The sequence below is a fragment of the Kryptolebias marmoratus genome, linkage group LG2, assembly GCF_001649575.2.
Source record: "Kryptolebias marmoratus isolate JLee-2015 linkage group LG2, ASM164957v2, whole genome shotgun sequence".
Taxonomy (NCBI): Eukaryota; Metazoa; Chordata; class Actinopteri; order Cyprinodontiformes; family Rivulidae; genus Kryptolebias; species Kryptolebias marmoratus.
In genome coordinates this window covers 11,797,287-11,811,093 of record NC_051431.1, presented here as the reverse complement: position 1 = coordinate 11,811,093, position 13,807 = coordinate 11,797,287, and the positions used below count along the sequence as shown (strand labels likewise).

At 41.4% G+C, this 13,807-nt stretch overlaps 2 protein-coding genes and 1 non-coding gene across 3 annotated transcripts in view; all 3 read left to right on the top strand.

Moving 5' to 3' along the window:
• Nucleotides 1-5,332, top strand: part of LOC108240906 (zinc/cadmium resistance protein) — an 8,319-nt gene extending 2,987 nt beyond the window's left edge. Inside the window, exons 2-6 of the mRNA XM_017424704.3 lie at nucleotides 1,306-1,890; nucleotides 2,855-3,106; nucleotides 3,195-3,421; nucleotides 3,510-3,697; nucleotides 4,864-5,332. Coding sequence (XP_017280193.1) covers nucleotides 1,314-1,890; nucleotides 2,855-3,106; nucleotides 3,195-3,421; nucleotides 3,510-3,697; nucleotides 4,864-5,143 — 1,524 coding nt within the window. The 5' untranslated portion in view covers nucleotides 1,306-1,313 and the 3' untranslated portion in view covers nucleotides 5,144-5,332. The remainder of the gene's footprint in view (nucleotides 1-1,305; nucleotides 1,891-2,854; nucleotides 3,107-3,194; nucleotides 3,422-3,509; nucleotides 3,698-4,863) is intronic.
• Nucleotides 5,333-7,172: 1,840 nt separating this feature from the next.
• On the top strand, nucleotides 7,173-7,259 carry trnastop-uca. The gene has a single exon. It is a non-coding gene; the product is annotated as a tRNA-Sec (tRNA).
• An 874-nt stretch (nucleotides 7,260-8,133) lies between these two features.
• mrpl28 (mitochondrial ribosomal protein L28) lies at nucleotides 8,134-10,948 on the top strand. Its single transcript, XM_017424637.3, has 6 exons — nucleotides 8,134-8,268; nucleotides 8,757-9,071; nucleotides 9,287-9,439; nucleotides 9,522-9,656; nucleotides 9,782-9,868; nucleotides 10,529-10,948. The coding sequence occupies exons 2-6, from the start codon at nucleotides 8,787-8,789 to the stop codon at nucleotides 10,622-10,624; spliced, it is 756 nt and encodes a 251-aa protein (XP_017280126.1). The 5' UTR covers nucleotides 8,134-8,268; nucleotides 8,757-8,786; the 3' UTR covers nucleotides 10,625-10,948.
• Nucleotides 10,949-13,807: the final 2,859 nt, after the last annotated feature.

Genomic DNA, 13,807 nt, shown 5'->3' with positions numbered 1-13,807 from the left:
AGGAGGCCCAGAGGAAGACCCAGGACACGCTGGAGGGACTATGTTTCTCGGCTGGCCTGGGAACGCCTTGGGATTCCCCCGGAGGAGCTGGCCCAAGTGGCTGGGGAGAGGGAAGTCTGGGTCTCCCTGCTTAGGCTGCTGCCCCCGCGACTCGACCCCGGATAAGAGGAAGAGAATGGATGGATGGATGGATGGAAAAAATATTTTCTGAACAGAAAGAAATAAACATAAAAATGTATTTTATAATTAAAAAAAGGACATGTACTGTCTCATTTAAAAAAAAATCTGACTTTGATTCAACAGAAAGCGAAACTGTACTTTAATGGATGCATTGCCCTCTAACAGAGTTGAAAGACATATAGAAATATATTGTCATGGTATACCTGTGAAATAAAGCTGTAATATAATAATTTTGATTATTAATTTCTTTTCTGAGGTGAAAGCAAGGTAGAGGCTTGTGATCCTTTCTGTTTGACACAAAATTATTGAGAGAATATAAACTTGTCAGGACGGTGGAGCAAAAAAGGAAGCTTTATAAAGTCCGATGTTTCACTTTTTTAACACTAAAAATGATTAGGTATTTTTTCTCACGGTAAATACCTGTTGTAGTATTTGATATTGGCAGCAGAAACTGCTTCGGTACATTGTGGATTAAAGCCAGATGTGTTTTGGATGTTGGCCCGGGGGAATTCAGGCAGCTTCCTGTCAGAGATGATGCCTGAGGGGAAACACTTTCTTACTTGTAGCTCTAAAGCTGATTGATTGAAGGGCTGAATTTAAACACACATCACTGCTGTGTTCTTCATGTGGTTTCTGATCACCATTAACATGAATCAGCACTACTCACTCAGAAGATGGTCCTACCACTGAGAAACAGTGAAGTATTTGTATTTAATACAGATTCCAGGGCTAATATTCCCTTATTTTTGAGATTGTAACTCAGCGGTTTCAGTCATCGAGGCTGTATATATTTCCACCTCAACAATTTGTCATTTTTGGAGCCTAGACAAGCCTCTTAATTTGGTCTGACGAACATCTGGGTGAAAAAAGGTCCGTTACCTCAGGTGGAGGTTGTCAGCAGTAAATGTCATACAAGTTATTCTGCCGTTCTTTCAAAAACTAGGAACTTTGGATTGTATGTAAATACATCCATGAATGTCTTGTTCCAGGAGACCATTTTCTGCTGCCATCAAATTCAAATTTTACCTTATTATTTTCTAAAGAAAATGATACAAGTGTTTATATATATTTGTCCAACTGCATTTAAAATCTAAATTTCTTCTATTTTCCCCATTGTGTTTGCAGTTGTGGGTATGAGGGTGCACTGGTGCATGCTGGGAGTGACCACCCTGCTGCTGTTGGGTGAGATCGCCATCAGTCAACTGTGTAAGTCCCTCATCACCATGATAGACGGCTTCCACACACTCTTCATCATCATTCACATGACTCTCCCTCACCCTCGGACGGCAAACATCATCAACCCCATCATGTTCTCCTCCATGGATCCTCCTGCGTCTCCTTCCCATGCTTCCTCCTTTTCAGGAGAACCTCTTCGTCCACTACAGCCTGCTTCACCCTCACCTCAGCCCAGCCGTGAGGCGCCGTCTCTGGGTAACTCTCCTGCAGCTCCACGCTGTGGCCTGTCTTTCCCCAGCAGCAGGGTCCCAGCTGTGGGTGTTTTCATTTCTGCACTCCTCCTGGCTTCTCTGTGCATCTCTTACTTCTTGGAAATCCTCAGCCACATGCTGGAGCCCCACCCGGTGCAGGTGCCCCTGCTGCCGGTGGTGGTCGGGGCTGTCAGTCTGCTCTGTAAGACGCTGCTGTTTGTGCTGAACTGGGATCAGCTGCAGGATGGGAGGACAGATCGTTGCAGCCAGATAAAATACAAAGGTAACGCACACACAGGACAAAATGGTGAAAGTTTAGCAAAGAAATACTGAGTTAGAGTTAACTTTTGTTGTCTACCAGCTGGATAAGCCTGCAGCTGAGGCAATAAACTAAAAAACTCTCATTATCACCCACTCCCAAGGTGGGTGATGGTGTTGTTTGTGTATCTGTCTGTTACCAAAATATCTCATGAACCATTGGGTGGATTTTAATGAATCTTGTTGAAAGTAATCATTGCACGAACAGCTAAGACTGATTGACCTTTGGTGTCACCCCAATTCAAGATGGCTGCCTCAGCGAACTGACAATTAAAGACCCCAAAATGGCTTTAACTGTGTCGTTTTTAACAGATACTGAGCTAAAATTTGGTGTGGTAGTAGCTGAGACTGATCCCCAACACATTGTCTCAGCGCTAACAGATAGCACAAGTTATCTGTTTAACTATATTGTTTTCTGTTGGCAAAATATCAAATGAGACGCTGGACAAAATAAATGAAATTTTCAGGAGACATTCTTTGTGTGTACGTCTACAGCTGATTAAGGTTTGAATCCAACCCAATTCATGATGGCCGCCACATTAACACAAAGGTGTCTATAACTCAGTTTTACAGATACTGAGCGAAACCTTGATGTGGTGATAGCTGAGAGTTGTCCCCAACACACAATCTGAGTGCTAACACATCTCACATGGTCTTGGATGATGTTATTTGTTTGACTAAAACAGCTACAACTCTGTCGTTTCTCAATATAAGCTGATTTTAATTTAAATTTTATTCATGAAAGGCGGCGGGCGATATGCATTCCTTCGATGAATGCCAGGCCTTTAATTTAATTTGTGTTTATGAACATTAGGATAACAGCTTATCATAATGAGTGTGCCTGTTTGGATGAGTGTGTGTGTATTCAGCTGTTAGGTGAAGAACTGCCTGTTCTTATTTTTTTTCATTCCTCTGTTCAACTCCCACAGTTCGGCTTGGAGAGGAGTCTCAAGGCCAGGAGGCAGCTGAACACGTCGTCCAATCAGAGGTCTGCTCTGCTGCACACGACTCCCTCCACAGCGGGGCGCTTGTCTACTGTAATCAGGGAGCTGCCAGCACGCCCAGCGCTGACTGTAAAAACAAGCAACAACGACAGGAGATCGTCAGTGAAGCACAGAGCGGCGCTGCAGATTTGAACCCTGAGAGTCGTTCTGAACGCAGCCCCTGCCAGGAACACGCAGGTAACAGAGTTCATCATCATTCAAAATAATCACATCATGAATAGGTGTGTTTCAGACACTTGGATGTTAGGTTTTTCTCTGTTTTCAGATGGTCGGGATGCATCAAAACCCTCCCCGTCGACCTGCCTCCTGTCCGTCCTCCTTGTCCTTCAGGGACTTTTCACGTCCCTCCTGGCTCTGACCAACAGCCTGGTGATGCTGCTCATCGTCCCGCAGCTCCTGCACGGCTCCGGGGCCCACAGCGTCCTGGTTTACCTGGATCCTGCCTTCTCCCTGCTGGCTGTGATCGCACTGGTCGCCTCAACCGTACCACAGGTCAGAACTTACATGATGCGACATCTCTCGGTTTCCCTGAAGCTGCTTGTTCGACACGTCGCTGAGTGTTTTTGCTGGCGCCCTGCAGGTGTACAGGTACGGACTGCTGCTGCTTCAGGCCTCACCGCCTCAAGTGTGCGTGTCCGACCTCAGGCGGAGGATCGCCGGCGTCCCTGGAGTGCAGGATGTGCACGACCTCCACATCTGGCAGTTAACCGAGTCCCTGGTGGTGGCCTCTGTGCACGTGCACTGCTGCCCCGGGTTTCCAGCACACAGGTGAGGTTCACCTGAGCAGCAAAGTGATCAGACTCGGTTTGTGTCCAGCCTCTGCGTTGGGAGCTGCTCTGTGTCAGGTTTCATTTGGGTCTCCCACAAATAATCATTCTAAGCCAGGATCTGATTCATTTGTTGTTCTTTTTTCCAAATACTTAAAAAAATTGCTTACTTATGAGAAAAATGACCATAAGAGGAGTGCAGGTAAGCCAAAACAGTTAGCTGAAAGGTTTTGTACAGAGGTGTGTATGTGTGTGTGATTATCACCTGTTGTTCTTTTTTGTTGTTTGTTTGTTTGTTTTTCAGAATAAATGACTCATTTTAGTTTTTCTCAAACTTCTCAGCTCCTGAACCACAAAACCAGGGTGGCTGGATTCAGTGTGCACAACGCTGCTACAAGGATATAATGATAAAACAAACAGCCTCAAACACCATTTTATTAGTTTTATTCTTTCTGATTTCTGTTTTCTTTATCTTTTGTAATAATTATGGTAAACTAGTCCATTAACAATCATTTTAAAACTTAGTTTTATGACCCACAGAGGGATCCTGACCCCAGATTTTTGAACTTTTTTTTTACAATAAATAGACCATTTAATCCATTATTTTTACTTTTTGCTGCCGAATGGTGGGCAATAATGTTTTTTGCCTGAGTCTGTGTGCTTGTATTAATTTGTCTGAACCACTGGACGGATTTTAATGGAACTCTCAAATGTTCTCACTGGAAGAACATCAGCAATTGACTACCTTTCCTGTAATCCAAAAGCTTAGCACGCTTTTGTTATTCACAAATACAGTGTGTAGTATTAGATTATTATCTTTATTAAAAAATGGGATCATGTAGTATTTTCAGTCTATTTTTAGTTTTAAGCATTAACATTTGACCCTGTTTAAGGTCAAACTTAAGTTGAAAAAGTAAATTTTTAATGTTGAATGTTTTTTATGCAAACTTCAAGTCAGCAGTTTATCTGCCTCTTCAGTCAAATGACTTTAATTTGCTTCAGAGACAAGTTTTTATTCTTCCCATAAATCTAAATGACTGAATAGGAAACTTTTTAAAATCATAAATCAGATATCAGCTATTAACGCTAAAGCTTGCATGAGAATTATAAAGTAAAAAAAAAACAAACTATATTTTGCTAACACTTGACAATGTCTCGTTTGTGCAGGTGTGCTGATCTGGTGTCAGGGGTCGCTAACGTGCTGCAGAACGTGGGGGTGAGCTGCTGCACGGTTCAGCCAGAGTTCACCTCCGTCAGCGGGGCCGCGCCCTCCTCCTCCTCCTCTTCCTCATCCCCTCCTCCCCCCATCTGCAGCCTCTCCTGTGGGGGGGCCTGTGCTGCCAGCATGTGCTGCTCGCTGTTAGAGGAGGAGGCCGGGACGTACCTGGGACCACCGGCTGGGGAAGCGAAGAACGACACTGTGGTCATCCAGAACATGTCCCTGTAAAAAAGAGTCTGGACCTAAAGTTTACCATCTGAAGGGGAACACGGTCCAAAACAAAATGATCTCTCTTGTTAAACAAGTGCTCTTCCAGAGATTTTTAATCACTATCGTGTGAAATTCTGTGAAAACTTTAATTTCTTGGAACTGGAATCTCTTTATCCGTCATACATGGAATAAAATAAATGTGAAATAAATGAACATAAAGTGTCTTTTATTTTAACTACCCACAGAGAGAAACTCTGATAATCCACAAATACAGATATTTATCGCTCACCACTGAAGGCGAAGGCAGACAATTATGTTTTTGCTCATGTCTGAGTGTTCATGTGTTCGTTTGTTACTAAAATATCTCCTGAACCACCGGAGTAAATTTTATCAAGCTTGAATCATTCAAATTTAAGATGGTTGAAGCAGCCATTTGACCATAAAAACACAAAAATGTCAATAACTCAGTCAGTTTGACAGATATTGAGGTATGATTTGGTGTGGTAGTAGCTGAGACTGATCCCCAACACATACTCTGAGCACTAATAGATCACACAAGAGCTTTAAAATTAGCCTTTTAGCAAAATATCTCATGAACTGCTGGATGTATTGTGATGAAACTTTCAAGAAAGAATCTCTAGATGTACGGCTACAACTGATTGACTTTTGGAGCCAGCCTAAATCAAGATGGCTGCCACAGACAACTGACCTTAGAGAATACAAAAAAAAGCCAAACTCTGGGCATGACATCCTGTGATGAATCGTGAGATTATGCCTAATGCTGTTTTCAAAGAAGGATAGGCCTTCAGTTAATATGGCAAAAATGTCATTTTGCAAAATTGTTCTGCAGCTGTTCAATTTTAAAGATAATTTTTGTTGCACAAAAGACCGACGATGCACTTTAACGTGGTTATCCTTGCAGATGTACAAGTAATAAAACTAATTTTGGTGCCAAATAATGTACATCCATCTGTTTTCTTCACCCGCTTCTCCTTTCCGGGTTGCAGGGAGCTGGTGTCTCTTCAGCCATCACTGTGTGAGAGGCAGGGGACACCCTGGACAGGTCTGCAGTCCATCACAGGGACACATGGAGACAAACAACCACTCACACCTAAGGACAATTTTTAAAGTTACCAATTAACCTAACATGCATGTTTCTGATCTGTGGGAGGAAACCCACCTGAGCACAGGGAGAACATGTAAACTCCACCCAGAGAGGCCCCAGGTCAGGAAGTGATCCTGCAACCTTCTTGCTGGGAGGGCAGCTCTAACCACTTCACCACTGTGTCAAAAATAATGTATAATATGTCTAATATCACATTTTATACCAAATATTTATTTTGCATCACTACAACATGCCTGTACTGTGTGTTCATTAGGTGGAAGTTCACAGTCTGTGGGTGCTCTTTAGTGATTTATCTACCAGTTTTGTTTTGATTCTGTGTCTGTAAAAAATAAGCAAGCTCCAGCATGCAGATTTTGTGAGTAAACTGAAATAAATTATATCTGTGTGTTGAATGGTGGGAGTTTTAGCTTTAGCGCCACAAATGATTACAAAACAAAGCAAGTTCAAGCTTCATAAAAAGCAGGAAGTTTAAAATATATATCTTTGTGTGGATAATAAAACAAACTAAACCAAACAAACATTCTCTTCCTGTATGTAGAACAGTCAAAACACCAAAACGCTACGATGAAGCAGGTTAAACAACAACTATAAATGTAGATATAATAAACAAAATATAGCAGTGAGTGTGAGTTGCTTCCTGCCGATACGTTTTTACCTGTGATGACGTAATGGGGCGCCACCTGTTGTGCTTCCAGGCAGCCAATCAAATCCGGTCTGTTTGGCTTTAGACCGAGTCGACCTCGAAATATTTATCTTTTTTGCGTTTATTAAACTGAAATACGGCATAAGATGTGTAGCATGTTGTTTTATCTGTCTGTACCTGCTAAAATCTAAATATTTTTAAACATTATACTACAACCGTGAGTCAGACATGAAGATTTCTTGTGTTGTATAAAAATGCCTGGTGACGCAAGTTCAAGTGCCCGGATGAGCCTCGGTGGTCCGGGGTGCGGGCTTCAAACCCGTAGCTGCTTAGCGGCAGAGTGGTTCAATTCCACCTTTCGGGCGATGTTCTCATCTGTTTTTTGTTTTTATTACTTACTATTAATACAGCACCAATCACTGTTGTTAAACAATTCCATGAAAAACTACATAAAACAGTATATTTTCTATTTCCTGTATTTTCGTCTTACAACCGGTCATTTTACCGAACGTCCTGTCTGACGTTACTTTAGAACTTCACAATAAAAGTCCTGCATTAACAGAGTGGTTCAATTCCACCTTGTGGGCGATGTTTTAAAAACCGTTTCTTATTATTATAACTTATTATTGATTCAGCACTAATCACTAATATTAAACAATTACATTAAAAACTAAATAAACCTGTGGTTTTGTCTTACAACCGTTCATTTTACTCTACTTCCTGTCTGACGTTACCGTAGAACTTCACAATAAAAGTCCCACACTATCGTCTGAATCACAAGATAAACTTTTTTATCTTTTGTCCTCATCATAATGTACTAATTCAAAGCTACTGTTCTGAGAGACCTGAGAGATGCATCATCTTCATATTTTTTGGTGCTAAAAAAAAGTTTAAAAAAGTATTTTTGTGTGTCAAACTGAATTATCTTTTCCAGAAACGAAATGCCCAAATATGTCACATTTTAAATTGTGTTTTTACTAATGCGTTGCTGCGGTTCCGAATTTAGAGAACCGTGGTAAATATAGACTATAATATTTTTTTGCTTGAAACATTGCTAAGTGGTGTACAAGCTTCTAATGAAAGTGTGAATGAAGTGGTAAACTTTCCTAAAACACAGGAGTCGTCGGGTGCAGCTTTGACTGCTTTTACACACTAGGGGGCAGCAAACTGCATTCTGTTTACCAGAAAACCAAAGAGGAAAAAAAAAGAGCCAATCAGCTTTCAGGTGTTCCTGCTCGTTATCCAATCAGGCTTCACGCGGAAGTAGAGCGATTTCGGAGGCTGCACGATGTCCTTGTTTGATTAATTTGGGGGATAAAGTGGATTAAAAACACGTCTCGTGTGTGGTAGAGGTTTTTGTTTTCTTAATTTCTGGTGAGTACTTTTAAAGTGTTCCCCTCAGAGACTCGCTAAAGCTTCGTTTCAGCCAATAACCCGACCTTATTCTGCGACTAACCGAGTAATGTAATGCTAGCTGTGTATGTAATTTACAACAGTGCTACCAGTTACTATTTAAGAATTAGGTTAATTAGCATTAGCATGCTTATTAACATGACATCTGCTGTATGTCGTACCTAAAATGTACTCAGCCTTAATTTTCTGTATGGAAAGGATGATGCTGCAGAAGATTAATGCATTTAAGTGAAATAAGACATTCTGTAACATTACTAATAATAAATTACACAGCTAATTAAAAAAGCAGAATGATTATTAAACAAAATGGTAACTTGCAGGCCCTGATTTATACACATGCATATATAAATATATGCTTTGCCTGACTTGTCTTAGTCAGATTTTTGTAAACTTTCTGACCTCCGCAAACAATGCTTTTGATTTAAAGGATCTTTCTCTTCTCTTTTTAGGTTTGTCTGTCAAAGGGATAATCTTACATCATGCCCCTTCATAAATACCCCCCCAAAATTTGGGAGGCCCTGAAAATGAAGCAGGGCATCTACACACGTCTCCCTAAACATTACCTAAAGTCCCTAGAACCGAAGCAGCCCAGGCCTGTCCACTGGAGGCCCCTGGGAGTCCAGTACCGAGCCAACCCAAACACTGGGCTGAAGGAGCGAGTCCAGGATATCCCGATCCCAGTTTACTACCCTCCAGAGTCCCAGGACGGTCTGTGGGGTGGAGAGGGCTGGGTATCAGGCTTCAGATATTCCAACAATGACAAAGTGAGTTTTTGAGGACAAACTTTATGTCTTCATAGTTCCAATGACTGTGTTAGCATTATGAGAGCTGTTTAATTTCTAGTTTTGGGATGGTTTGATGGAGTACAATTAGTGATTTGTATAAAGGTGGTGCTTCTCCGTGATTTTGCAGCCTAGGACTTCATTCTTTTTGACTACTTGTCTAAAGTTAACTGATACCTGACCTGTTTCTTGTTCAGATGTCCAAACGTCTGAAGAAAATCTGGAAACCGCAGCTGTTTAGTAGAGAACTCTACAGCGAGATCCTTGATCACAAGTTCACCATCTCAGTCACGGCTCGCACTCTGGACTTGATTGATGCAGCCTTCGGCTTTGACTTTTATATCCTGAAAGTAATTAAAATGTGTCATAATCCAACAAACCAGCTTCTCTGATCAGTCTGTCTGCATGACTCTAATGTTCAACTTCTTTTAGACTCCAAAGGAAGACCTGAACTCCAAACTGGGGATGGACCTGAAGAGAGCAATGCTGCTGCGCCTGGCTCGCAGAACCACAGAGCTTTACCCCAATGATCCTGCCAAAAGAGAAAGCATCTACAACAAATACAAGGTGGGTCACACATGTTTGAGTTTGCTAAGGATCATCAGAGCCTTTAAGAGCAATATATTGTTGATATTTATCAGGAGACTAAAAGCTCTTGTTAATCTCACACCCTCTTGTTTCTGTGTGAGCAGCAGTTTGAGATCCCAGAAGAGGAAGCAGAGTGGGTGGGTTTGACCCTGGACGAGGCTGTGGAGAAACAGAGGCAGCTGGAATACAAGGTACTGAATTATTTTCAGACTTTATTCTACAGTTGGGGCTCATTGGACTTCTGTAAGACATGACACCTCCGTGAAGCTTGTTGGCGAGCACCTGGTGATTGAGTCCAGTTGGGCTCAGCCTGAATAAGCTACATGGCTCTCCCTTCCTGTTGGCCCACCCCCTGCAGGGGGGGCCGTACTGATCAGGTGAATAGTTCTATGGGCAGCAGCCAAAGGTGGGGGCCTTGGTGCTCTGACCTTCGCTTATCAAAGCTGGCTCTTGGGACATGGAATGTCACCTCTCTGGAAGGAGCCTGAACTTGTGCATGAGGTTGAGAGGTGCTGAATAGATATAGTCGGGCTCATCTCGACGCACAGTTTGGGAGAACCAGCACTTTACCAACACTGTGTATAGTGGAGGTGGGGTGCTGCTGATCTCAACCAGTGATGTCGTCAGACGGTGGAAGGAATACTTCGAGGACCTTCTCAGTCCCACCAACACGTCTTACATGGAGGAAGCTGAGACTGGGGACTTTTGGGGTGCTCAAAAAGAAATAAATTACATGTTAATGTTTGACATTACAGCAGCTTCAGACAACAGAATCAAGGATTTTTCCCTCTTTGTAAAAACATTTTGAGGCCTGCAGTTTGTTGAATTTGTTTTATTCTCTTGTCTCTCAGGAGCCCGAGCCTTTGTTTAAGGTTTGTGTGGAGAAACTCGTGAAGGAGCTCGAAATGCAGAAACTTTTAGAGCCGCACGTGATGGAAAAGAAGTAACCACCGGAACCATCTGAACAGGACAGAGACTGAGAAGTGAAGTAGGTGGAACAATCAGGACTCTTCAGATGGTGGAGGGACTTTAAGTCACAATGCTTCATGAATGAACAGAATGGGGGAGGATTCCTGCAGTTTCTGTTTTTATTTCAAGGCCAGAGCAGATGTACAACAAATGATAAAGTCACGGTGGAATCTTTTTTTATTTATTTTGATGTGTTTTATTTTGTGGAACATTTAAAAATCTTGTATGAGAAATTTCAGGAAATTAAATGTAAAGCCTCAGTAATGTAAGATAACATTAAAGTAGTCCTTATTTCTTCTAAACTTTGTTTTTCTTCCGTTTATAATTAAACCTGTCCATTACTTAAGTCACTCATAGTTCAGATTAGTTTAGGAGCCTAAAAACTTAAGGAAGGAATGAGACAATTAGGCAAAATGTCTGTCTACTTTATACAAAAAACACTGATTGATGCTTTTTGTTGACTGGACGGTAAACATGAAGCTGAAACCAAAATATGATCAGTTTAAAAAAATCCTAGAAACATGGGGGAAGGACAAGAAAACAGAACCTTTACACGTGTATTTCCAAAACTCAGTCAAAACTTGTCTTATTTGAAGCAAAGAACACAACTTAATGTTTTTGATGTGAGTTTATACACCAAAATATACCTAGAAACTGTCTTCTTATGGTGTTTTGTCAGTCTAGATTAATTGTCAAACATAAAAAAGACAATGGTAATAAATGCACCTAAAATAAGTCATAGGTTAGACAAATGCTGCAGCACTACTGCAAACTTCGTCTTGCTTTCAGTAAATGTTACCCAAAGGTCATGAAGGAAAACAGCAGCATTAAAGCTTTTTACTTCACAGAACAGATAAATTGTTAACTATATAAAGTAGTAAACTCTGTTTTGTCTCAGCTATGAGTTTTAACGTTAAACTAAAAACCTTTAACTGGATTTCCTAAAATGCAAACTCCTAATTTTACCCATTTTGGGGGGTGTTATGAACGTATTTGGCCACTAGATGGCGCCAACATGCTTGAAATCCGTAAAGTTGCCTTTGTGGGAAAAAAAAGTTGTTTGATTTACAGTCAAGTATTCTTTATTCAGATCAAACCAAAACCAGAACATCTGACGTTTATCATCTACATCATTAAACTAAATAACACCACCTGTCTGCCTGCAAACATCTAAATGAGCCGAAGCTTCACAGTCTGACAGATTATTACGTCTCAAGGTTCCAGCCCTAAAAATCAGGAGTCCAGCTGTGAAAACGTGTTGTAATAAACTGCATGTTTTAAATGAGGGAGGCTGTGATCGAGCAAGGGTTGTACAAGGTCCTCGAACCGTGGAGTGGAAAACAACGTGCTGAGGTTTGTAAAAAACCATCACAAAAAAAACCTCTTCTCGTCTGGTTTCACTTTCAGGTGTTTCTGTTTCTGTGTGTGTGTGTGTGTCGGCGTTTTGTTGTGCGGTTGCAGCCGGCTCCTGTGGTTCGATGGTGAGTCCCTCCTGGCGTGGGGACTCCCGTGGGTGTTGTAACCTGGCAACAGAGAACCAGATCGACACCTGTAAACATGAAAGTTTTATTCCTTATATAGATGCAGCCTCTGAGTGGAATTACCCCTGTCACGGTGCTCATGTAAAGCAGGTAAACAAGCTAAAAACCCATGCACGTTATGTCAGATTGGAGCTTTTTTTTTTCCTTTTTTGGTTGGCCGATCACGAGACCATCTGTGTAGTTCATGTTTATTCCCTTCGAATGGAAAAAGCCTTTAAGGTAGTTTTCTTTTTCTTCTTTGAGTTAATGTCTCACCACATTTTTCCATTGGTTTTAAGCAGATTCATTTGTGCAGCAGCTGGTCTAATTGCATCCTGCCTCTTTGCCAACCCTCCTCTGTTTATTTTTATTTTAATTTTTTTAAAGAAAGTGCTCATCTCTCGTTCTGTAATTTACACGAACCGGCAGCGCTTCTCAGTAAACACCTGGGAAACTGGAAGAGGTCACCTGACGGCTGAGGTGTGGCTTCATCAGCAGCTCCTGATGGAAAGCTGACGTAATGTCGTCCGAGTGGTGGATGAGGTTCATTTACTCAAACACCACATCTTCTGCAAGTATTTATTTTTTTACATATAGTCTCCAAAAACTAACCAACCTGTACAGGTGAACCAAGAAATGATTTCAAACCAGGCTTTGGTGCCGACCCACAAAGTGGAGATAGTACTGAATCACTCTGAAAAGGAAATGGATATCTTTTCGTCTTTAATGGCTATAATAAGACACTTTTAAAATGTTTTTTTATTCTTATAATCAGGCATGTGTCAGACTGCAGTAAAGGTGTAAACATCTCAGTTAAAGCTCACAGAAGATCTGAATAAACATTTATTAGTTATAAATGGGGCTGCGTTGATTGTTCGGTTAATTAATGTGAGCATTGAAACAACCACCATCCTAACAGAAGTTTTTGGAGTTTACACGATCAGAACTAATTTTTATTTTGCTAAACAGACAATACTTCTCTCTGAGAAGAGTTTTAAGAAGAATTTATTGTATAATTTGTGGTGTAGATATAATTATTAGTGTTATAATTAGGTAGTGTTTTGCTCCTTTTAACAACTGACTTTTAACCTCTTCAGTCGTTTGACACTCAGCGTTTACGCTGGATTTTTACTGCAGTTCTCTAGTATTTATTCATTCAGTTTTTAATTTCTTCTTCCTTTAGTTGTAGCTTTTTGTCTCACTGTTGTTTGTTTAAATGTTTGTACTGAGAGGCTCCAAATGAGTCAGTAGTTCAATGAGACTAATAAAGTTGCCTGAAACAGTCCAGAAAGCTTATGTCCTGATTAAAAAAAAAAAGGTTCAGTTGTTAATTTAACGTAGCATAAAGACTTTTAGAGTAAACCAGCAGCCATGATGTTGTTTTATTAATGAGGATTTTTGCCCATTTGCAAAATATCTCATGAACCACTGAGTTAATTTCAAGGAAAATTTCAGGAAGACCCCTTATGATGAACATAAATATTGGACACAGTGTTCCCTCGCCCGGACGCGGGTCACCGGGGCCCCACTCTGGAGCCAGGCCTGGAGGTGGGGCACGTTGTCGAGCGCCTGGTGGCCGGGCTTTCACCCATGGAGCCCGGCCGGGCACAGCCCGAAGAGGATACGAGGGTCCCCCTTCCC